Below are 26,194 nucleotides of genomic sequence, written 5' to 3'. Positions count from 1 at the left end.
TTAAAAAAGACTTAATTATTAACAACTCTCTCTACATCTTTACCAAACCAAATCCCCAAGAAAGAGTCTGACTGGTTTATTTAACCAATATCATCCCTGTTTGGGCAGAGGTTTTTCAGGCCAGGCTGCCTCACAGCTTGATGGCTGTTGGGGGAAAGCTGCTTCTGCAGTTCTGATGTTCCCTTCCATGTGGCGAAGAGCTTAATTACTGAGACACCCCTGGCACTCTGTCCCCAGTCACTCCATTCCCAGAGAGCACACGTTCACCCCTGCTTTCCCACACTATGTAAGTCTTACAGGGGGTGGCATGGAAGGCGACTGGTTTAGTGCTTCCAGTGCCTAGATAGGTGAGTCTGTTTAGTTTTGTCCAGTATTAATGCATTTCCCTTCAGACATAAATCACTTCTCCCATTTAACACTTAGCAGTAATCAAAGTCATATTTTGATTCTCTGCCTTACTCTCTCCTCTGTTTCAAAAATTGGTTTAGGACCTGGATGGGGAAGAGAGATGTTTCCTAGAAGATGTAAGCAATAGCCAGGTTAATTACTCGCTGCCATTGGTCAGGTGCCCATTCCTAGTCCAGTGAAGCCAGGGACTGTCACCACTAAAAGGGACTATTTGTAGGGCAGTTTTCTTTTGAAGAGGACTGTGGGTGTGGCAGGCACAGTGGCAGGTCTTAACTCTGCAAGTTTCTGTAGGATAGAAGTCCCTTGTTTCTTTTTATTTGTACCCAGACCCCCTCAAGGGATTGACTCCCAGAATGCATTTGCATAGACAAGAACGTAACATATACCTGCAGTAAGTGTTCTAACTTTTATTGACGATTTTAAGTAGCCCCACAAAACCTAACTCCTCTTAACTATCACCACAAAGCAACATTGTCCCTCCAACACCAAAAAGCACACCTCTCCTGCCTCCTGCTCGCGTGATGCCACTGGAGCAGGCTTGGCCCGGTTACAGCACAAGGCACGAGCGTGCACACTGACCTCCTTCTCTATGATAGCCACTTGCTTCTTGGCCAGCTTCTCCAGCTCGATGGACGAGTTGTTGGCATGCGTCTCCACCTCCTTCTGTAGCTTGAGGCGGTGCTCGTCCATCTCAGCCTTCAGCTTGTTCTCCAGGGCGATCAGCTGCTTCTGGTGCTGGCGCCGCATCCGCTTATAACCTGACATCTGTTCCCGCAACTCGTTCTCCTGCTCATGCTCATGGATCTGTCGTGTAACCTGATTTGGGTCGGGGAACAGAACTCAGGTAACCAGATTCATGGAAGACAAACTTTCAGGCAAAGCAGAGGAGCACTCTGGCATAATTCTATCACTGCCACCATCAACTTACCTATTGGCTGAAAGCTCACCTGTACCAGGTGCTATTTTGTATGCTCTTTATATTCTTGATCCCTAATCCTGAAAACCATCTCATTCACGCACTCATTTTACTCATTAATGAGGTAGGTGTTACCACCCCCAATTTGTAGATGAAGAAATTGAGACTTGAGGGAGTTCGTTTATTCGTTCAGCCGAACTATATTTACATATTTTTGATATATCATGATACGTATCCTCAAGGTCATACAGCTAGTAAGGCACAGAGCTGGGATTCAGACCCAGGTCTGTCAGGTTCCAGAGTTAGGCTATTTCTACTACACCAGGATTCCTCAACCTCAACACTATTGACAATGAACTGGATGATTCTTTGAAGGGCTATCCTTGCATTGTAAGATATTTAACAGCATCTCTGGCCTACCCACTAGATGCCAGCACACCTCCCAAGTCAAAACAATCAAAAATGTCTGTAGATATTGACAAATGTCCCTTGGGGGGCAAAATCCCTCTGGTTGAGAACCACTGCATTATATCCGACTGCTTGTTTTTATTTATTTATTTATTTTTAAAAAATTTTTTTTCAACGTTTATTTATTTTTGGGACAGAGAGAGACAGAGCATGAACGGGGGAAGGGCAGAGAGAGAGGGAGACACAGAATCGGAAACAGGCTCCAGGCTCTGAGCCATCAGCCCAGAGCCCGACGCGGGGCTCGAACTCACGGACCGCGAGATCGTGACCTGGCTGAAGTCGGACGCTTAACCGACTGCGCCACCCAGGCGCCCCCCGACTGCTTGTTTTTAAAGATCATGTCTCTAATAGGAATTTTGAGTATATTCCTAAAGTTGAACAAGATTTATTCCTGATTCTTAATATGAATGAGGGAGACATGGAAGGTGAAAGGAGAGAGGGGGAGGGAGAGAGAGGAAGAGGAAGAGAGAGAGAGAGAGAGAGAGAGAGAGCGCGCACACTCTCTTCTTTTAAATCCTCTGTCTTCCACCTCCCCTTCCCCCAGAAGAGATGTTAGCAAATTACAATATATTTATTTACTTGCTCTCCTAAAGAAAAGAAAGCATTTCTATAATTTTTAGGTGGCTACTTTTCTTAGTAATTTTTCCTTCACTCAGGTGAATATTCAAGAAACTCAAGATTGCAAATATAAGTTTGGGCATCTCTTGTGTCTTTCTATTAAACGTTTTCTGATTTTCCACTCCTTCCTTCAATATGTCACCCCTCTTTATTTTCCTGTTAGATTCTCTGCTCACTTCATTCTCATCTTTCCTGTTTTAGGGAAAAAAATTAATTACAAAATTATAACTTCAGCTTTGTTTTTCACTAGTAATTTAGTCACTCCTATCTACTATAAGCCAATTCTCCCCAACCTAACCCTTAAACAAGTTTTACTAGAAATTTTTGTGCTAGTAATTCTCTTTACTATTTTCAGCATATAGGTCAAAGTGCATTTTGTACAAAGAACAGTTTGTTTCTTTGCTCCTTTCAGGTGTCCCTGCATACCAGACTGAGTCCTTACTATCAAGAGAGTGCTGTTCTGTAACTGGATAGTATTATCAAAGTATACCATTAAACATTAGCCGAACTTTGAAACCTTTCCAGCTGAAACTAACACTAGGTTTCATATTCATTTCTCTTTTCTAAAGGACAACCCTCTTTAAAGTATGAAGAACATAAGAGCAGAAGATATTTCAAGACCAAAAAAAAAAAGGACAGCATCACCAAAGGGGCACCTAACACTCTAAAGGAAATTTATTTTGTCATCACAATATCATGTTTCTTTTTAATGGACTATTTCATGATAAAAGGAAAGAAAGAAGTCATTTGGAATATATGTGTATATTTCACTTCCTGATGTTTGTGCCTTTCTGAAGTTCAACTATCAGGAAACAACAATTCCAATCAACAGAAAGTATCCCATTTAGTCCTTTCTGAATTTACTTGTTTTTCATACAACTATGGCAGTAAAGTGTCTGTTCTAGGGTAATTTGCATTTGAGATATGTATTTCCCTATACTTATTTTTTCGCGTTAGTATTCCTTCTTTAATCAGATTCCCAAAGCTGGGGCATGGCACACCCTAAAGCTATCATGACACATTTAAAACTTATCAGCAGGATGTCTGACTAGCTTGTGGTCAAATAGTCTCAGGATGGGTGTTTCCCTAAACAAGGCACCTAAAGATAAAACGGAAATGAGTTGTGTCGGGAACATTTTCTATCCTAACTGGTGAGTGACTGCCTGTGAAAAGGGTGGCCACACTGCACACCAGATCACACAAGTATGTGGCAAAGACAAATTACAAAGCTCAACATGCTATCATTTACATCACTGAGGTTCTGGAGAAACACATTGCTTCTAAATGCTTCCTGAAATTTGGATAATCACCTTCTTAAACTCCTAATATCGCCTTCCATTTGTTGCAACAAAACTTTCTACGTTTCGACGTGACTGCCTTCTTAGGCACATAGAGAGATACTGAGTTTTAGAATTCCATACTCAAGCAAAGTAGACAAATTTAAATAAAAGTATGGCCAGATGTTTTATGTATGAAGTCTAATGTGATACACAAAAATATTTTTATCTACAGTTATGTACACCTGCATGTTTTAAGTTTATACTGGGTGTCTTACAAATATACTATTTGATCAGAACAAAAAAATCACTCATAATTTTAAATTTTATCATGCTATACAGTTTACAATGTCATTTCACATGCAATTTGCCTCTTTAATTTTTATAAAGCCTAGGATTTGAACTGAGATCCTATGGTTCTTGAATTGCCTGAGGAAATCTACCTCATCAAGGCAGAAAAGAATGAACTTCCTGTTATTAAGTAATGGAAGGAATCAACACCCCCAAAAGTCAAAGCTGGAGAGAGTGGTAAGTCTAAGTTACAAGCTGAATAAGTCTGAAAATGAAAGAAAGTTATAGGAATGTAGTGACTGTAGTAGTTTTTATAATGCTAGTTTCAAAACTGTGATTGACTAATAGTGGGCAGTAGCATCTTGCCATGCCCAGTAGGGTCCTTGGACACAAATCTCATTCTCTCCCTTACTATATAACTGACCTTGGCCAAATTACTTAACATCTTGAAGTCTCCCAAGAGGAGCCACTGCTATGATGAGATCACTAGTGGGATAACACTTGTGCCCAGCAAGGTGTCTGACACACAGATGTCTGATATATGCTGATTCTCTTTCTTGTCCTGCCAGGGTCTGAGCAGTACGTCTCTGTTTCCCTCCACCAAGCATTTCCAGTGATGCAGACATAGATCAGAACAAGTAGATCCAAGAGAAAGGGGAAGTCTAACAATAAAACTGTACTGGTTTTATCCAGATTGTGGCTTATAAAATAAGTATGTATAATTTATGAAACTGAATTATTAACCATTTCACGTACCTGGAGTAATATATAAAAGTTAAGAGCCATAAAGTTAGACTGTACTTTTTCCGGAAAATTTCTACAGTCATTCCATCTACCTTATTTAATTGCAGCAAAAATTTGGACCTAAAACACACTACTTCATCCAAAGTGTGCTATTTGCCTACCAAGTTCAGAACACTGCACTAGAGGGCTAATAAACAACTTACTGAACATAAAAGAGAAGCACGGTGGCTGGTAATGTTACCCTCTTAAGAGATCAAAGCCAACTTATGCAATCAAAATAATACATATGATATTTATGATAAAAACTGGTCACCTCAGCTCTTAGAATAAATGAAATTTATAGCAAATTCTTAAAAAATAATACAACGGGTCACATTTTGACATTAGAAATTTGACACCCCCCTCTTTAGAATACCTAGGAAAAAAACGTTTTAAGTTCATACCAAAATTGATGATGGATAATAGGCAATTCTGCCTTATACATAAACACTGGCATGAAGAACTTTGAAATGTACACCTGCAAATCCAAATTCTCCTGTGATAGAACTGGAAGAGACTTCACTCATTCACTTGTTCATTCATTCATTCAACATGTTTATTCAGAGAGTTTGGTCATGGGAGTTGGGCATATAGACTGGGCAGCATAAGTGAAAAATGGTATCAGTAATGATCTTAGTGTGATTAAGAAGCCGAGAGAAAGGAAAGAGGAGCTACACAATATTCTGATAAGCATCCTCTGGTACACTTATACTATCCAGGAAGAGGACACATCTTCAAGCATTTAGAAACAGAACAGTGGGGCTGATGAAAGGTGAAACAGCATTTACTGCAGAGGCGCTAATATTTTTATGCTTGTCTATCAAACTCATTCAGGTATCCAATTCTATAATTAGCTGAAAATTAGGTTGCGTTTTTAAAATCAAAATGAAAACTCCATTTTTATAAGAGCTTTTCTATTAAATCTGGTAAAACTAAAGTAAAAGAATCCATATTTGTTTGCATGGATAGAACAATAATCATTTCTGTCTACACGCTTTCCTAGAGATTAGAAACTAAGAGTTTTGTGCCCCGTCCCTAATGTGTATTCTTCTTCCTCTTTTTTTTTTTTTTTTTTTTTAAAGTAGGCTCTACGCCCAACATGGGGCTTGATCTCACGACTCCAAGATCAAGAGTCACATCCTCTACCAACTGAGCTAGCCAGGCACCCCGGCCCCCAGCCCAAATGTGTATTCTAACATACATTTACCTGTGTAGTAAGACCACTCATTCCAGTGAGAATTCTTTCAGAAGATCAAAATCTGAATTGTTTGATAGATATGGGCTTGGTGCTCTTTATATTAACATCGACTATGGGAAGGAATTACCATATGACCCAGGACATTATGAAATTTTAAGAAATGACATCAGATGTAACAACAGCTGAAAACACTCTCATGGGTTACTAATCCAATTAAAATATTAGGATCTCCATTCACCAGTAATAAAAACTTAAGGAAGGCACATTTCAAAGGCCCAATAAATCAGATGAGAAATTCTGAAGAACTATACAAACAATTCCTTACTCCAGATAATGAATCAGTCCAATATGAACTTTCTTACAGGAGAAGAAAAAGAAAGGATGAAATAAAAAAGGTTCCATGATATGCCCTTCTTTTTCCTAGTTTTTCAAAATAAAGTCAATCATCTCTGCCCTTCAATGATTATAATACAAATATACCTGATTCTAAAGTTTCCTCAGGGTTTCTTCTGCTGTCTAGGTTCACAGTCCTTGCTTTTCCTTTGTTACAAACGTAATTGTGCAGCGGTGCATAAGAACACAAAAATCTCAGTGTTAAGGGGCCCAAATGGTACAAACATCTAGCAGTAAAAGCCTGTAGCCCATGGACTGCATACACTGGTCAATAACCCCATTCAAAAGCACAATGTACAAAAAAATGCCAAGGGCAAAAACCACAGGTGTAGGCCTCTTTTAGGTTTATGTAGAAGAGGTAGGCTGATAAAACAAATTTAATGAATATAAAATTTTTTGTCAGTTTGCAAGTCTGTCTGAAATATAAACTCATTATCTATTTATGTATTAATTGAAAAAATAATTTCTAAATTCCTTTTTCTTTTTGCTGTTCACTTTTGAATCACTCTGTGACTTGCCAGCACTTCTATTTAGAAGACTGTAAAGAGTTAAACCAAAATCAATCAATCAACATAGTAGTGCTACCAATCATGGGAAGTGAAGGGAGGTTTCAACAATGACTTGATTGTTCGTTATACTGGACTTTCATTTTCTCAGCATCTTGCTCCTACCTTTATGTCATTTAAGTAACTTTAGTCCTTTTCCTTTGAGCTGAGATCCATGAAAAGCAGTAGGGTTCATGATCTACTCTTAAAATTTGGATACTTCTTTTTGATATTCCAGTGTCCTGACTTATATATTCCTATTGGACTATTGGAATTAACCTTTAAAACAACATAGGTCGTAGAACTGTAGTACTTGGTAAGATACATTGAAATATCCATACCAATAATTAGATTGTCCAAAATGAGACATGGAACTGTGTAACGACTTTCATACCACTTTCCCCTTCTAATCATTCATTTTTCTCTTTAAAAACCATTGGATGCAAATACCACTGACCTCTAATAAACTTCCATCAATCCCACCATGACTCCCAAAGCATTACATTTGGAGAGGGCTTTCTGCATACAACAACTTATCTTGCGGCTACTGCAACAGCCTATCAGCTACTCAGTTTTTCACTTAATATAGGGGCAGGGAGCCTTTTAGCAAATCCAAAGTCCATCAGAGACTGATCTCAGCTGTTCTGTCTGGGCACTAGGAAGCCTATAGGATTCAGAGGGGCTCCTGAGGACTTTGCCCATAGTCCTGAGGTGGCCTAGTAGGGAAGCAGAGAAGACGACTGCGATGGCTGATAGGCACAAATGTGAACTTCAGATCACTGTGGCATGGCAGTAGTAACATCACACTCGGAGGTAGGAGAGGTCATGAATATGGGATGTGAGAATGAGGGTGTGGCAGGTGACAAAAGGAGAGAATCTGTCCCAGACGGAGGGGGGGGGGATCCACTTGGTATAATGTTTGTTTCATATTCAAAACCTGCTTCTGGTGCTCTGAGTCTCAGTGGCTGTTCACCATTTCTCCTCTTATTTCAACATGAGCATGTCTGGATAGACATACAAGTCTCACTAGAGTCGGTGGTAAGTAATAATATTACATAAATAACATATTTTTTTGGTCAGGTATCATAACATGAAGCTATTTATTAATAAATTCATGATGCTTTATGTAGACTCAAAAGCATGCCTTTTAGGTGCTTAGCAATCATTAGCAAACACAGAATGGACATTTTTAGATCTCTATTACACAGTATAACATTCATTTAAATGAAACATTGCCCATTAAGGAGATTACAAGAAACTTCTACACAAAGGAACTTAAAGGCAGGCTTACTGATAAGGAGTCTCAATTAAATTGCTTGCTTTTAGACAGCAGCAGGCACAGCCATATGTAGGTGCTTTAACTTCCATTTTCCTTATATCTATTTATTTATTTTAAGATGATAATCCATTATCCATTCCAAAGATAATCGAAGCTTTTGAAAGACTTGAGAGATAAAAGTGGAAATCAGGTTTAAAAAATAGGACAAGAAAAACAATTTCTGGGTCGGCCTCGGATGATGTCATCATAGGTTCTAAATGTAATAGCCAGGCAGTACACACTAACTCTTTCTGCCCATGTGACCTCTAGCATCAATCTGGGCAAAACAATGAATATTTCAGTAATTTTTTGGCCATGAAGTGAGATTCAGAAGCAAAAGATTAAAGAGAGTTTAGAGTGCCAAGGGTGAAGCGGTGTGTGTGTGTGTGTGAGTATGTGAGCGCGCACGCGCACGCGTGGGGGGCCAAGGGGAGGAGGCATGAAAACTAACTCTTCCAGCACACACCCCTTTTGCTACTACAAGGGCATCCAGCAATCACATTTGCAATAGTAAAAATGCTGAAGGATCCTACAGTATCCCTTCTTCCACAACCACCCCTATCCTCTCCTACAAAGCCCTTCTTGCTTTATTGGTGCCACGGAATTCTTCAGGGGTTAAATGGGGAAGTGCAGCCACTACCATTGTTGCAATAAATAAATGAATGAACCAGAACGAACCAGCAACTCGGCCCTGGGAAGCTAGTATCTTATTTTCTACAATTACATCCATTAACCAGCAATGAAATATTTGAAAAAATATATTGTGTTTTATCTTTTGATGTGTGTGTATACATTACAGACACACATGCATCTATACAAAAAGAAGCATAGTGCCCTGCATACACATACATCAAACACCTTTACAAAATTTTTTAGCGTTATTATTTCAATGAAAACACAAATAGCTTTTAAAAATTGGATAGGTTAGCAACTTCATCTCAAAGGCCTTTTATTTTGCATATACAGCATATATAAATACACACACACACACACACACACACACACAGGTTTTTTTTTTTCCATGCCGTAGACAATGCTAAAATATCTGAGATCAGGTTGCCATGCCAACAGATTTTTTCTAAAATGAATAAAATTATTAGGAGGGAGAAAACATTCTTGACTCCTTTCCTCCATCCATGAAGCCGAGAGAGGCTCAGGGAGGGCGAGAGGCTGCCAGATGGGGAGGAGGGGAAGGAAGGGAAGGTGGGTAGAGGGGTGTTTGCTTACCAAAGATGCTGATTTGATCGTGGCAAAGCGCTCTCTGTTCCGGTAGTGGAGGGCCTGGCTCTGAACTGACTGGGTAGGCCGCGGCTCAGGCCTGGGATCGCCGTGGCCCGCCTCATCCCTTATGAATACATGATCCTGCAGAAATGGATAAAAACAAGGAGAAAGTCCAGCTGTGCTCTTTCCTCGCCGGCTGCCTCTCTCTCACCCCTCTTTCTGCACAAGCACTGCTGTTTGAAATGCATAGTTTAGCTCTCTGCTAGTCCCCGCAGCTCCCACGGTACAAAATGAATAAGCAACACATTGCAGCCTTCAGTTAGGAATGTCAGCTGATCGCTAGTGGGATGCCTTCTGAATCCCTGGCAGGCTTTTTCTTTACCTCCAGAATTACATATATGCAAAAGAAAAAAAGAATAGAAAAAACAATGCAATGTACAGACTCCTTAGAACGGTTTGCTTAAAACGCTGTAACCAAATAATTCCTTTAAAAATGTCATGTCCATGTCTAGCAAGGAGGATGCTGGTTGCTTTTAACATAAAAGCGAGCCTCCGCCTCATTCCCTTGAAAGATCTGCTTTCTCAATTTAATTTTATTTGAGATCTGTTCGGTAGGATCATCGTTCTGCCTAGAACCAGTGTAGGCTTGTGCTGAACTGCCTCTCTATCTTGTGCTGGGAAGATTCGGCAGTCACTGAGGGATCCTGCTTTCCAGTCATGATCGTACACAGTTCTAGCACCTTCTCTCTACAGCTTCTGAAAGGATTTTTTTTTAGATTTAAAGAGACAGGCATGCAATTTCAACCAAATGATACTTTCACAAATTCTTCCTCAACTCAGTCTCGGTATGGTCACCAGAGTGAGTGAGGCTGGGATTTAATGCCCTTGTCTGATTTAATCAAATCTGTGCTTCTTGATAGGCAGAGATGATTAATCTTGGTGTAACGCCCAGTGAAAAATAACATTCCCTGGAAGGGTAATAATGGATGTTTCTTAAATGTAATTTAAATGAGTTTTAAAGGGGAAAATGCTTTCAAAGGGTGATGCTTTTCTCTATAAAAGACGGAGTGGTCAGTCAGTAAGTAGCTCTAACCCTTCAGGGAAAAAGATACTATAATAATAGCTCAAAAACATGTACAACCATGGGGGATTTTTAAATAGTCATGTTCAGGAGGGGAAGGAGAAATTAATTCCCTTATTGTCCTAGGGTTTTAAGAGAATCCACTTCTCTTTTGTGAGAAGTCGGTTTTGCATTTTGTCCAGGACTATTTGAATTTTTTTTTTTTAATAATTCCTCTTTCAACAGAAAACAAAAATTGAAGAGGTTTAGAAAACACGAAATTTTATTATATAGTCTAAAATTTTGAGAAGTCAAGACACATATATTCTTGAGGGAAATTAAATTTTATATTCAGGTTTTTATGTAAAAGCCAAGAGCCAAGATTAAATTTACCATTGGGCTGATTTTCTTTTTCCTTTTATAAATTTAGAATGCTCCAGAATGTTGGGAAGGTATATGCCATTACATCTATATCTAGAGATTTTTTTTTTTCAATTTACTGTATTGAGGTCTAGTTTGTTTTTAAATAATGAAGGGACCTGTAAGGCCATTGAGGACATATACGTCAAATTCAAGGATATGCTACCATTGTGCTGTCCTATAAGATATGTAAAGTTCAGTTTCCAGGTCACACCAGTTATATTTCAAGGTACCACTAACTATGGCTACCATACTGAACAGTGCAGATACAGTTCCTTTCCATCACTGCAAGAAGTTCTATTAGATAGTACTATAGGTTAAAAATATATCTCAACCCATATTTTTGAGATTTATATGAAAAAAACCTTGAAAGGCCAATTAAAACTTTTCTATATTATTTCCCAGGAAATCTAACCTCTTATTTTATAGGGCAAAGAGAGATCAGGTGTGAGACTGGGATGTACGCACTAGGTTTAAGGTTCTAGAGAGGAAGGCACTGGGATCTACCGCCATTCACATTGCTGACTGTTTATTAGTAAGTTACGTGTATCCTAATATTACAGTCCCAGAAAAACAAGGAGCTTCTAACTGCCACTAAGCAGATGAGACAGATGAGGTGGAGTCCTGTGGTTTTACAGGAGGGCTTAAGAAGTCAAAGTTTTGGTGATTATTAATTAGCTAACATTAAGTAAACTGACTGAGATGTAGCAGCTAAGTTTCAAATTGTAATAACCTGATTTACAAAGGTAAATAGTGACACCAGAATCTACACTGTTTGCTGAACAGAATAAAATGAAACATATTCACGCACAAATGTGTACAATTTTACTACTATTAGTCTATCTTCTCTCAGATAAAAATTAACACGTGTGGGTTAGGACCTTGCTTATTAGCAAATTAGAAGTCACATTATATTTCTTTTTTTTAATTAAAAATTTTTTTTAATGTTTATTTATTTTTGAGAGAGAGAGAGCGTGCGCACGCGAGCAGGGGAGGGGAAGAGAGAGACAGACACACAAAATCTGAAGCAGGCTCCTGTCAGCACAGAGCCCGATGTGGGGCTCGAACCCAGGAACCACAAGATCATGACTTGAGCTGAAGTCAGATGCTTAACTGAATGAGCCACCCAGGCGCCTCTTAAATTTTTTTTTTAATATTTATTTTTGGGAGAGAGAGAGAGAGAGAGAGAGAGCAAGGAGGAGAAGGGCAGAGAGAGAGGGAGACACAATCCAAAGCAGGCTCCAGGCTCTGAGCTGTTTGCACAAAGCCCAACGCGGGGCTTGGACTCACAAACTGTGAGATCATGACTTGAGCCGAGGTGGAACGCCTGCCTAACCGACTGAGCCACCCAGGCGCCCCTCACATTATATTTTCTAAGTTTTTAAACTGGATACACCAGGAAAGTTAAGACTTGAAATCATAGTGATTTTAGTTAAAATGTAGTTAATTCAATAACCCACTAAGGTATATTTTAAACATTAATACTATTTTAAAAGCTAGTCTGAGAATAGGTCTAAAATTTTAATCTACTTCAAATATAGTAAATAATGTCAACAGTATAATTCGTTATTTCAGCTTAATTTTTTTTTCATTTTTAAAAGTATTCTTAGTTTTTCACAGCAGCTCCATAACATATCACCACACTAAAAGTCTTCAAATGTTATGCAAGAGACCACAAAATGAGGTAAAATTTTAGCCTACTAGTGGATATCCATTTCAAATGCATAAGAAAATGAATTTAAATCATTTTTTTTAAGATTTTATTTTTACATTATCTCTATACCCAACATGGGTCTCGAACTCACAACCCTGAGACCAAGAGTTACATGCTCCACGGACTGAGTCCCAATGAATGAATAAATGAATTTTAAAATATTCAGTTACATTGCATAAAACAAGTTTAAAATTCTGAAGACAACTTAAACAATGAGGCAATTTTGAAATGAGGGAAATGTGACTTGAGAAGCAAGTACAAATAAATTAAACTATCAACTTTACTGGGTGTATTGTCTGTCGGTTATACTGTCCCTTCAAATCGCAGTCCCTTCGAAAATGACCACCGTACCTGACTCCCAAACTTTCTGAATTGAACACATTTTAAGATTAATAATGGAAAGGGACAATTTTGTAATTAATGCAGTTAGGCACTGATGTATATTATTTATAAATAACGTGAGGGGCAACATCTTTGATGTTGAATAATGATTTTTAGAAGATTAAGAACAAATATCGGAGCACCTGGCTGGCTCAGTCGGTAGAGCATGTGATTCTTGATCATGGGGTTGTAAATTTGAGCCCCATGTTGAGGGAAGAGATTACTTAAAAATAAAATCTTAAAAAAAAAAAAAGAACAAATATCATATTCTATTTTACCAAGACAAATAAATCATAGGCCTTGTTTATAATTTATCTTGAACACAGTATCATCTGGGAATAAACAAAATTGCTCTTTGAAATACCAATATGGGTGAGGACCAGTTTTAAATAAATCTGTGTTAACCAGGTAAATTTATAACGTTCCTTCACTGTAAAAAAAAACCAAAAAAAAACAAAAAAAAAAAACTTTTTCAGATTAAAAAAAAAAGCTGTCATAACATTTGTTCGAAATCATTAGTAAAAAGAATTGAACTTTTATACAATATAGTCAAGTATATGAAGCATGAAGCACAAACTTTGCTATTATACCCTGGACAGAGGGCTCTACTTTTATTTAAAAGTTTTTCTCTAAGTTATCTATTTATGCTTCTGAAATTAAGATCCATGGTGTAGTCACTTGTTTAGAGTTTCCAGGTTAACTTGAAATCAACTCTTGGAAACCACTGTTCTGGACTCTGTTGTATTTTGGGTATATCTTTATCATACTATCACATACTTACTTGTGTGTCTGTGTGTGAGGCTGTGAGCTTTCTGAAGACAGCAAATGTGGTTTGAAAACTCTGTCTCCCTAGCAGTTCCTTAGTGCTTGACACTTAGTAGGCATTCAGGAAATGTCTGCTGAATAAATGAGCTCAAGAATATAGGTCTGAGAAGAAATCAGGTCTGAGAAGATTCTGAGAAAATGACATTTTCTCTTATATTATTTAACAGAATTCGAATCTGTATTTCGTAAAAACCTGCCACTCTGTACTCTAAGGAAGTCATAAAATAGTGACACACAAGCATACCTTGACATGGGGGCAGGAAGAGGATCTAAAAATGGCTTTTATCGGATGATGAGAAGCTTTTTTATAGACTCCCACACTTTTTACGCTGTGCAGAAGGGATCAGCAAACCTACTATGCCTTTTGTTTCTGTTCATTTCAAAATTATTCAATTACTACATGAGCAGTTGTATCTCTCAACAGCCGGGGCTGGAGGAAGGGAAGAAGATGGACGAGGCTCTCTTCAACCTGGGAGGGTGGCTACTAAGGAGCAAAAATGACTAGCATGCTGAGGATAAAGATGTTACCATAGAGATTGGTCTGTATGACTGCCCTGCTTAAGAAACATTACCTTCATATGTTAATTTACTTTTACTTTGCCAAATGTGAGTTGAAGAGTCAAAGAACCCGCCCCTCTCCTCAGCAAAAATAATAGGAAAGGCCACTGAAGCAAGTGAAAATTAAACTAGAACATCCTATCCCCTCAAGGACATTTCTTTTTTTTTCCCCTCCCACAAAAATGGTGAAAGCTGTTCTTTTTTTAAAAAAGAGGAAAAAAGAAAAAAAAGAACTACCATCAACTAATAGGAAAAAGGGCAAATAAAACTTTAGGAATTAAGATAGAATGATCTTTTAAAATAATACCTAAAAGGGGGCCATGATGATTAGAGTTCATTAGGCATGTCTAATATAATAAATTGAAAATGAATACTTTAATATATTAAAATCTTATGATCTATATTAATGGAAGGCGGCAGCAGGCAAAGGTAAGTGACTTTAGACTTTAACAAAATAAAAATGTACCTTTTAATTGGAAAACTGAATAGATTTTGTTGGTTAGAATGCTATTAAAATCTGTTTGCTACTGCTACATACACAATGATTTTAAGGAGTGGGGTAGAGGCCAAGAAGCAGGCTAGGTGACAGCGAAACACCTAATCTGGATTGAGAATTTGTCCTGGAGCCATTTGGGAATAATTGAAAACTGAGGTGTACGTAGAGTTGTGTCCTGTAAAAGTTCACAAACCGTTTATTGAATGCTTACTGTGTAACAGACACTGTGCTGGGTGGTAGGAGAAGAGAGACGCCCTTGAGGAGCTAACAGTCTAGGATACGGTGATTATTCTGTTTTTCTTTTTAATTTTTTAAAATTTTTATTTATTTTTGATAGAGACAGAGCACGAGTGGGGGAGGAGCAGAGAGAGAGGGAGACACAGAATCCGAAGCAGGCTCCAGGCTCCGAGCTGTCGGCCCAGAGCCCGACGCGGGGCTCGAACTTGCGAACCCTGAGACCATGACACGAGCCAAAGTCGGACGCTCAACCGATGGAGCCACCCAGGCGCCCCAGTGATTATTCTTGTTATTGGAAAGAGCAGGGTGGCAACATTAGCAAGGGAAAACGAAAGAAATGCTTAAAGTTTATTTTGTCAGAATATACTTTTAGACTTATCAAATCATTTGTGCTCAAAGGGAAGATTAGATTAGGGTCCCTTCAGGGCCTGGGAAAGACCAGATTCAAGGTGAGGACTGGAGAGAAAGAAGTAACCTGGAATTCTAATGTCAAAGGAAATTTTTTGGTGTCCCACTTTACATTTTTTGGGGCTTGATGTGTGATAGAACCATCTTGCTAAAATCAGGGCATCTTTATTCTGGAGGCAGAGCAGTTAATTGCAAGTCATACTCTTATTGGTTGCACATGGCCTTTAAAAGTAAATTTACTTCCTATATAAAACGGTAATCTGTTCCATATCTACAGTTTGACTAATTTAGGATAATGCCTGCTTGATTGTAACAATCAAGGTGGGGGGGGGGACACAAATGTGTATTTTGATATTTATTAAGTTTGTTCTAATTACTGGAGTATTATTATTGGAGAAATGCTCTTCACTCAAGTCTTTTAAACCATAAAGATAATACTTAAGATTATTTAACCCTTTTAATCCATATGTTCAATGAACCAAAATAGCATGATGTTTAGTCTCTGGCAATTAATTCATTCCCTGTGTGTGTGTATGTGTGTGTTTTTAATTTTTTTTTTTTTTTGCATTTATTCATTTTTGAGACACAGACAGAGACAGAGCACAAGCCGGGGAGAGGAAGAGAGCGAGGGAGACAGAGAATCCGAAGCAGGCTCATCACCTGAGCTGAAGTCAGATGTTTAACTGACTGAACCACCCAGGTGCCCCTGTTTTTTTTTTATTTGTTCATTCTTGCATTCTGTAGTTATTTATTGAGTGCCTGTGCTGTGCCAGGCACTGTTCTAGGTGTTGAGATACATTGTGGAGCAAGGCAGGCACAGTCTTTGCCCTAATGAAATTTATATTCTACTAATGAAATAATAGATAAAAAATTTAATACATAATATTAGATAGTGACAAATATTAAAAAGAAAAGAAAATAGGATAATGAGGTAATGGGTGAAACACTGTAATATGGTAATTCAGTGATATATAGGTTTTTCTAAGATTCTGGTCACAAACCCAAACAAAACTGGTAAATGTTTTGTAAGACAAGTTTGACCGCTTCCTTTCAAAAACATTCTTTGTGGTCACAAATTATGGTGGACTCCGAAATGCACCACCTAGATTCCCCTCTAAGAAAAGACTTGCTGCCAGAATCCTCCTGGGCTGTCAGTCCATTTAGGGGCTGCCTTGGCTGCAGAGAGCGGCCCTGTGCAAGTTCATACCCTTCCCAGGGCGCTCACGTTCAGTGACTGATCTGCGTGAGGGTAACAAGGCACAGCCATTCTGGCTTAGTTTGGACAACTCTGAAGGGTCATTTTAGCCCCAGAGCTCCTTGGGAGCCATCTCACTTCAACTTTGCCTTCTGCCCAATGCTGCGCCCTTCTCTCTCTTCCACAGGTGTTGATCCCCAAGGAAACTCCTAATAAGCAAATGAATTGCTGCATGAAATGGTCTCAGCTCTGCTTCCCAGAGAATCCAACCTGTGACCTAAATGTTACCTGTACCTACGTGTCACCACTATGCCATCTGCATGAAGAAGGAGGGACTGATCAGAACAGTGGCTTTTAGAAAAATCCTCCTTTTCATCAAAAAAAAAAAAAAAAAAAAGAAAAAAGAAAAAGAAAAAGAAAAAGAAAAATCCTCCTTTTCAAGTGAAATCCAAACATAAAATGTAAGATATAAAAGCAGGCCTTGTCCTGGGGGAGGTATGGATGAGGCTTGTTCCTGAGGCACCTCTTTACAAAATAGCTTAAAAGTCACATTCGAGATCTGCTTCTTTAAAGATTACAGGAAAAGAAACATAGAATTTAAGACCTGGAAGGGATCTCTGAAACCACACAGAACAACTCCTGATTTTACAGATGGAGAAACTGAGGCCCAGAGAGGTTTGCGACATAAAATAACACTAACAGTTGCAGACAGAATTATAAACTAGTTTCCTTATTCCTGTAATCCATTACATAAAATTTTCTATTGAGAACTTAAAATCCTATTTCATTTATGTTCCCAAGTGGAAAACTTTTAGGAATTCAAGCATACCAACAAATATAAAGTTTCTGAACACTTTTTTATTTCTATTGTGTTTAAAATGATATACATATTAAAATTTTTTAATGTTTATCTACTTTTGAGAGAGAGAGAGACAGAGAATGAATGGGAAGGAGCAGAGAGAGAGGGAGACACAGCATCCCAAGCAGGTCCCAGGCTCCGAGCTGTCAGCACAGAGCCCAGCATGGGGCTTGAACCCACCAGCCGCGAGATCATGACCTGAGCCAAAGTCGGACTCTTAACCAACTGAGCCACCCAGATGCCCCTAAAATGATGTATTTTTAAGCCCGGGTATAGGATTTAAATGGGTCTCATGAAGAAATATCATATTTAACACTAAGTTTTCATATATAACATATTCTACTTTTATTGTCTGCTTATATTTTCCCCCTTTTTTATTGTGGTAAAATACACATAAGTTCACCATCTTAATTATTTTTAAGTATACAGTTCGGGGCTCTTCAATACACTTCTAATGTTGTACAACCATCACCACCATCCATCCCCATAACTCTTTCATCTTGTAAAGCTGAAACTTGTCCCCATTAAACAACTCTCCTTTTCTCCCTTCAGCCCAGCCTCTGGCACCCACCATTCTACTTTCTGTCTTTATGATTTTAGCTACTCTAAATACCTCATATAAGTAGAATCATACAGTGTTTGTCTTTTCATTACTGGCAAACTGCACTCAGTATAATGTCCTCATGGTTCATCCATGTTATAGCATGTGACACAATTTCTTTCCTCATTCAGGTGGGATAATAGTCCACTGTATGCATATATCATATTTTGCTTATCTCTTCATTCATCAATGAATGCTGGGTTGCTTCCATGTTTTAGCTATTATAAATAATGTTGCTATGAACATGGATACAGACATTTCTTTTAGATACTACTTTCATATTTTGGGAGGATATATATCCAGAAGCAGAATTGCTGGATCATGTGGTAATTATGTTTTTAATTTTTTGAGCAACCACCATACTGTTTTCCACAGCAGCTAGACCATTTTACATTCCCATCAACAGTGCACAGGATTCCAATTTTTCCACATTCTTGTCCATTCCTGTCATTTTTTGTTTTGTTGATAGTAGCCATCCTAATGGGTATGAGGTGGTATCTTATTGTAGTTTTGATTCGCATTTCCCTAATGATTAATGATGTTGAGCATCTTTTCATGTGCTATGGTTTTTATTTTCTTTGGAAAAATGTCTATTCAAGTCCTTGCTCATTTTTGATTTGGGCTGTTCGTTTTTTGGCTGTTGAATTTTTTTGTTTTTGTTTTTTCATTTTAAGTTTATTTATTTTGAGAGAGAGAGGGAGGGGGGAGAGAGGGGGAGAGAGAGAGAGAGAGAGAGAGAGAGAGAGAGAGAATGAATATGAATCTAAAGCAGGCTCAGCACTATCAGTGCAGAGCCCCATGCGGGGCTCAAACTCACAAACCTGTGAGATCATGACCTGAGCCGACATCAAGAGTCGAGCACCACCCAGGTGCCCCTGGTTGGTGAGTTTTAGGAGCTCTTTCTCTATTATAGATATCAATCCCTTATTAGATATGCAAATATTAGATATGCAAACATTAGATTTGCAAATATAATCTGCAAATATTTTGTTATATTCTGTGGGTTGCTTTTTTACTCTGTTCATGTTGTCTTTTGATTAGCCTGCTTATATTTTCAAGTTAATTCATTCAGTTTTATTTGCAAATGTTTTTTAAATTTCTTCCATCACACTTTCTCTATATATTTATTTCATAATAAAATAGAAATGCATTATATAACTTAAATTATTCCTGACAAACATTTCGTATGGATCAAATACAACTACCTTCTATTTCAGAATATAAATTAACATCTATCCTTAAGTGGTTATACCATGCAAGAGAAAAAAATATTGAAAAACCTGTATTATCATAAGACAGCTCTGTACCATCATACAAAAATTAGAATTAAAATCCCCAATAAGTTCAAGACTAGGGTTTTCCTTCTTGTTGACTATGCTAGTAGTATCTTCTAATTCTGTTCTCATTTGAGGGGTCCTGGATCCAGTGGAAATCCTTTTCCTTTCATCCCTGTACCCATGGAGCCCCAGAGGGAACAGAAGGGAGAGAGCCAAATCTGTCAGCATTCATGATAGCTCCTTCCAAAAAGAGATTCCAGCAAAACCTTCTTTTCTACCCTTCAAATATAGGATCACTTGCCCATGTTCAAAGAGAGCTGGCTGCCAATGCTGAACTCTTAGTGGATTTCTACTTTGGTCTGGTATCACTCCTTTCTTCAAAATGCTTCCATGGCTTTCTGATAATCTGGGTCCTTGCTGTCTCTCTGGACTCCATTCACTCTTTACATAGCTCACCAAGCTCTAACCTCTCTGATCTTTTCCCTCTTCCTTGAATATACAAAGTTCTTTTTGTCTCAGGGCCTTTGCGCTTGTTACTTTCTGACTCACCTCCTTGTCTCACCCCAAGTTAGCTAGCTTCTACTTATCTTTGAAATTTTAGCTTAAATGTCACTTCATAAGGTAGTCTTTCCACTACTCCCTGATAGACTAAATCCTTTTACCCAGAGCAGAAGTTTCATAATTACATGATATAGTTATTTGCACAGTTATTTTCCTAATCTCCCCCAGAGACAATAAGTTTCATGAAAGCACCATGTCTGTTTTATTTCCTATACATCCACAGGACCTACCATAGTTCCTAGCACATAGTAGAGGTCCTCACCAATTTTTGTCAGATAAATGAATAAGTTAATCAGTTTATTAAAAAAGTTTTTTTAATGTTTATTTATTTTTGAGAGAGAGAGACAGAGTGTGAGCAGGGGAGGGGAGAGAGAGAGGGAGACACAGAATCCGAAGCAGGCTCTAGGCTCCGAACTTCCAGCACAGAGCCCGATGCGGGGCTCGAACTCACAAACTGCAGGATCATGACCTGAGCCGAAGCTGGACGCTTCTTTGACTGAGCCACCCAGGCGCCCCAAGTTAATCAGTTTAGAAAATAGATGTGTATCCTTTCACTACTTACGACCAGGGACCAATGTATTTTCTCCTGCCCTTCATCCTTACCTGTTCAATTTCCTTTTCCTTCCCAGGAAAATGCACCAATTGAAGTCTAAGTACACTGGAATTACGGTGTAATTATTGAGATTTATTAAAATAAGTACATACACACCTTACAAGGAAAAATAAAAAAGGATTCTTTTTTATAATTCTACACTATGGACTATTTACCTAAAGTCACACAAAACATTTTTGGGACTCGGTCCAAAGAATTATTGGTAATTCTGTGAAATACTCATAGAAAATGCTCCGAAAGGAACTTTATGTTTTTTTTTTTTATGAAGTGCTTCAACTTATGAAACATGATAATCCTGTATGAAATGAGAATCTTTAATTGGAAAAGTAAAAATACAAAAACAGAATTATTCACTGAAAAGTCAGAATATTTCAGCTGACAGAACTAGTTTTAGAATTAGAAATAAATCTGAGAATAACAGAAAAGAATAGAAACTGTATCTAAAACAAATGGTACCTTGGGAATATACATTAAGAAACATACTTATTAAAAAAAATTTTTTTTTTAATTTTTAGAGAGAGAGAGAGAGAGGGAGAGGGCAAGCAGGGGAGAGAGTCAGTGGGAGAGAGAGAGAATCTCAAGTAGGCTCCATGTTGAGCATGGAGCTCTATCCCATGACCCTGGGATCATGACCCAAGCCAAAATGAAGAGTTGGACGCTCAACAGGCTGAGTCATCCAGGCGCCCCAAGAAACAAACTTCCGTGAGCATACTTGTGAAAGGGTACAACCAACGGATTATACTCAGGAAGCTGTCAAGATTTGCAGTTTTAGGGGCCCCTGGGTGGCCCAGTCCGTTGAGCGTCCAACTTTGGGTCAGGCCGTGATCTCACGGCTTGTGAGTTCGAGCCCTGCATTAGGCTCTGTGCTGACAGCTCGGAGCCTGGAGCCTGCTTCGGATTCTGTGTCTCCCTCTCTCTGCTCCTCCGTCGCTCATGCTCTCTCTCTCCTTCAACAATAAATAAACATTAAAAAAATTTTTAAAAAGATGTACAGCATTAAAGTTATTGGTTTAGAGAGGATTTTATCAATTTCTTTGACTTGGAGGCTATGGATTTATTTATTTTTATTTATTGATGATGGTAGACATCAGAGCAGCAAGAGGAAGATGAAGAAAATAGGCCCAGCTATAGCTTGCAGAATCCTTTGTTACCTTTTTACTGTAAGAGAACTATCAAGGGCTTGATCTAGTCCCATATTTCAGTTGTAGAAAGAGAACGCTGACATGTCTGGATGCTAAGCGGCCTGAGCTGGCTTCACTACGATTGGTAAAGCCTAGAGCTGCGGAGGGTACCATGGAACCGAAACCTACCTTCTTGGGCACAACAGAGGAACTGGAATTGACTGGGCTTTCATCATCGTGCATCAAGACAGGCTCAGAGCTGTTCTCCTCCATGACCTCCTGCATGCTGTTCACACTGCTGCTCTGGCTGCCTGTACTCACAGACACACTTGGGATGGAATGATTGCTGCCCAGGCTGTCCATTTCCCTGATCAGGCTGGTTCCATGTTCGCTGTCCTATAAAAATGGGGCATGGGGGTTAAAAAAAAATGACTAGAGATAAAGTCCCAATTCATTGACTAAGCTATTAAGCACACACAATTCTGCAGTGCCAAGTTGCTTTTCTGCCAAATCTGCCAAGATAAACTTTTTATGCAGTGATTCCACTACTCCCCCCCCATTTTCAGACATCTCAAATTCACTTCTATGCCTTCCTCAGGGGCCATTATGGACATGGGTCATAAGGCCCCAAATGCTGCTATCCCAGGGCTTTCCCCTGTCAGATGCAATGATCATGTTATTGTATGGCTATTCAGCAAGCAGAAATCAGGCCAGGTTTGTAAGAGACTTTCAGGGACAATCAAGGTGCTAGATAAAGACCGTACATATTTACAAATAGGGTGGTGGTCTTTGGAAACTAAGAGTGGAAAGAGTTTCCAGAGAATCGACAAGCAATATACTCCTTGGCAAATCACTATTGAATAACTTCATGCCTAAGCAGGGATACTATTTCTACTGTCCTGGATAGGTAATTAAATTCTGCCTCCCTCAAGCAATTCTATCGTGCTTACCTCTGTAATCTTATTAAATATATCTGTTAAATAATACTGGTATTCATCACTGCTATTCCAAAGACTACTATTTGAGAAGTGGTAAAATAATCAGCACATATAATTTACTCATCACAGTGGGATATCTTTTGATATAAGATTAAATAATATAATTAGAGCACCTTAGTTCCAAAAAAAATCCTATTTTCAAAGAGTCATACTGTGTGTACCTAACTTTAATGAACTGTTACTTAGCCATGGCAATATAAGGAATCACTGGCATAGGTAATTTGGGTAATTTAATATGGTAGATAACACATTACATGTTTAATAGATTTATTTTCCCAATTAAAGGGGAACATTGGTATATGTGCAATCAAGAGATTTTATAGTCCAATTCAGTTTTCTGAATTTCATTTTTATAAATGTTATTTTTTCTCTCACATCAAAAAGGTAAAATAAAATTCATTGTTCATTTCTTTCCTCTTTTCTATCTAGTTTTAAAGGAAGAAGATTTTTTTTTTTTTTTTTTTTTTTTTTTTAGTTTACCTATCCATTTGAGAGACAGCAAGAGTGAGCGTGCATGCGTGCATGAGGGAGGGGCAGAGAGAGAGAATCCCAAGCAGGCTCCACACTGTCAGTGCCAAGTCTGACATGGGGCTCAGTCTCACAAACACGAGACCATGACCTGAGCTGAACTCAAGAGTTAGATGCTTAACCGACTGAGCCAACCAGGTGCCCGAGGAGTCCTTTCTTTTTGTTCAAGGCTCTAATATTCCTGCTCCTATCTCATGCACTTCCTGAGATCCTGCTTCTTTAACTATGTCTGTTTCTTCTAATTACCATGCCTCTGTCCTGACTTCTTCCACTCTGCCTGTAAACATGAAGACGCCTGCCCCATGCTCGCATACCTCTCTACATACTGCCCTTTGTCACTTTTCTCTCTCAGCCAAATTTATGAATCTTAACATAACCAGCTTTCCCTGTTTCTACTTTCCCCCTTCCCATTTATTCTACAAACCCACAGTTATCTATTATTCATCCTAACTATTTCTGTAAAACTGCTCTTATGAAGGTCATCAAGAATGCCTTACTTGTAAAACCCAGTTAACGTGTTTTTTGCTTGTTTGTTTGTTTGTTTGTTTTTGGTCCTTGTCTAACATGACCTCTCTGTGGCATCCAATACACTGGCTGCTTGAAGTTGTGGACTCTCAGAACACCTGTGATGTCCGTTCCTTAGGGTCTCTTATATGGCACGGCTCTCTTGTCATTCATTATTATTATAATGCTCTTGACCCCCAGCTAAGCACCCTTTACCTAGACCTCTTTCTTATGTTCTGGGTTTGAACTTCCCAACCAACTGCCGGACATCACTATTCAGGCATCCCAACTGTCCTTACCCTTGCCTCAACAAATCCTTCTTAAGTTATCTGATGAGAAACCAGAAAGTCACCTCTCCTTTGAAAACTTCATCTGTATGCTAGGTCAGCAGCATATGATGCTGGGACCTTAAACTCAACATCACCAAACTGAAATCACCCTAAATCCATTCTTTCTCCTTGGTTCTTTTTCTCTGTTCTTGGTATTGCCATAGTCTGCTCACCCAGGCTAAAATGTTTAGAGTCACCTCAAACTCCTCCTCATCTGTCACAGTCACTTTCAGTGAGAAGCACTGTATTTTCTAATCTACCTTTACAGTGTTTCTCAAAAGTCTTCCTTCCCCCTCCCCCACCACCAACATTGCCCTTATTGCCTCTTGCATGGACTAGTCTACAGAATGTAACACATTCAAGCCCATCTTACACTCTGTTGCCAGGATAATCTCCCTAAAGTACAGCACTTTCCTGAGTCTAAAATGCCCTATGCCTGTCTCTCAAAAACCACCCATGTCGTGTCCCTCATACAACCTTCACTAATTCTCCCCAGCAGGCTTATTTTCTCCCCACTATGACCCTTGCATGGTGACATATCTCGGTAACGGTTTTCATATTTTGTCTTATCTAAGACTTATTTTACGAATGTCTCTTTTGCAATTCTGCATGTTTCTTGAGGCACGGGGCACCGATTACATTTGTATCACCTAAAGTGGTTTACAAAGTGCCCAGTCCAGAACTTTCCCACTCTTAGAGCACCTGCTATAATAAACTGCACCTACTTCTTCATCCTCCTGTGACTCATTCAAGGGTCCATTTCGTGTCTCCTGGAAAAGGATTTTTTTCATTTTTCGGTACTGTAGGTTATCTAATTCACGAACAGCATCTTTTGTCCTCTGTATGAGGTCAATCAGGACACGTAGTGGCCGGTCTCGTCGAACAAAATCATGCTGATTGAGGGAGGAGAAAAAACAGAAACTGATAGTGAGAAAACAGATTTGGGGGCACAAGATTTACATTATAAAGCTAAACAGACATAACCAGGTCTGTTGATTTTGCAGAAATAACAAGATATGACTTTCATTTCGCACAACCTCTCAATTTGTATAAATCTTATAAAGAGATAACTACGCTTTTCTCTTCTTCCTCAAGCCCCATTTTGTGGACTTTGTCCTGGAGTCTACTTGAGAATTCTTGAGATTTACTTTAACATGTAACCGATAATGACTAGTACTTTAGACGCTTGTAACTTTCAAGTCTGAAGCTATATAATAAGTAGAAGTGATGTAGAGTTCAAGAATATTATTGTTATAATCTGCCTCAATTCTCCTACCCACTCCACAATACCCCTTTTAAACGACTGTGTGTATTTTGTTTTCTATTTTGGTGGTCGTGTAGAGTATACGCGTGAAAATATGGCAGCTTTATTTAGAGATCATAATTCTGGCAGCTTCATTTTCCCTTTACAGAACTGCACAACCAGAAATAAGGGAAAAGGGCCTCTGAAGAGTGAAAAGAACTACCCCAAAGTCCATAAATTTTTCCTGGTATAAACAGCCCTCACTTTCAGTATTATCAGTGATCTTTACACATATTCTGGTTTCCTGGTTTCTCAGTCTGTAGCAGTTTGGAAAGAGGGAATAAAAGTGGGAGAATAGAGGAGGGAGAGCTGTTAGAACTAGGGTTGTTTGTTGTAAAAAAGAACGGTCTTTGAAAGTTCTTGGGCAGCCTGACAATAAAAAGAGAGAAATTCCACGACTCACACACCTACCAACCAACCACATAAAAATGAACAAAGGTTTGTGGGCTATTTTGCAAAGGGGAAAATGCTCCTCAGGCAGTCCTTTTATATGCCACGAGTTGACGAAACACTACTGCTTCTGAGCCGTCAAGAAGTGAAATTACGTTCATTATGCTTTCTTTAAGAAGGCAGAAAAGTACATCATGGATTCTGACGAGATTACACAGAAAATGATCAAAAGTGGGGGGAGGAAGTTTTGTTTTTTTCAAGGAAAAGTTTCAGTTACACGGAAAATTCACTTATGTGAAATTGTAATTTGAAGATATTGGGTAAATGGGATACAATGTGCTAGGCCCTAGATGATGGAACGGATTTCATTTCTTCCTAAG

The 26,194-nt window shown here is 38.7% G+C and overlaps 1 protein-coding gene across 5 annotated transcripts in view; it reads right to left on the bottom strand.

Moving 5' to 3' along the window:
- TAOK3 (TAO kinase 3) overlaps positions 1–26,194 on the bottom strand; it is a 180,670-nt gene that overhangs the window by 24,544 nt on the left and 129,932 nt on the right. For 4 of the 5 annotated variants that reach the window (XM_040443748.1, XM_040443750.1, XM_040443749.1 and 1 more), the window contains 4 exons: positions 24,847–25,014; positions 21,952–22,158; positions 9,443–9,577; positions 988–1,224 (listed from right to left, as the gene is read on the bottom strand). In XM_040443748.1, coding sequence (XP_040299682.1) covers positions 988–1,224; positions 9,443–9,577; positions 21,952–22,158; positions 24,847–25,014 — 747 coding nt within the window. Of the gene's footprint in view, positions 1–987; positions 1,225–9,442; positions 9,578–9,818; positions 10,164–21,951; positions 22,159–24,846; positions 25,015–26,194 lie in introns of those variants that run through there. The other variant, XM_040443752.1, reaches the window with a different exon arrangement.

This window comes from Herpailurus yagouaroundi, unplaced genomic scaffold (assembly GCF_014898765.1).
Source record: "Herpailurus yagouaroundi ecotype Mexico unplaced genomic scaffold, PumYag 191, whole genome shotgun sequence".
In the NCBI taxonomy this organism is placed as follows: Eukaryota; Metazoa; Chordata; class Mammalia; order Carnivora; family Felidae; genus Herpailurus; species Herpailurus yagouaroundi.
Note: the sequence above shows the minus strand (reverse complement) of the source record. Positions and strands in the feature narration are given on the sequence as shown.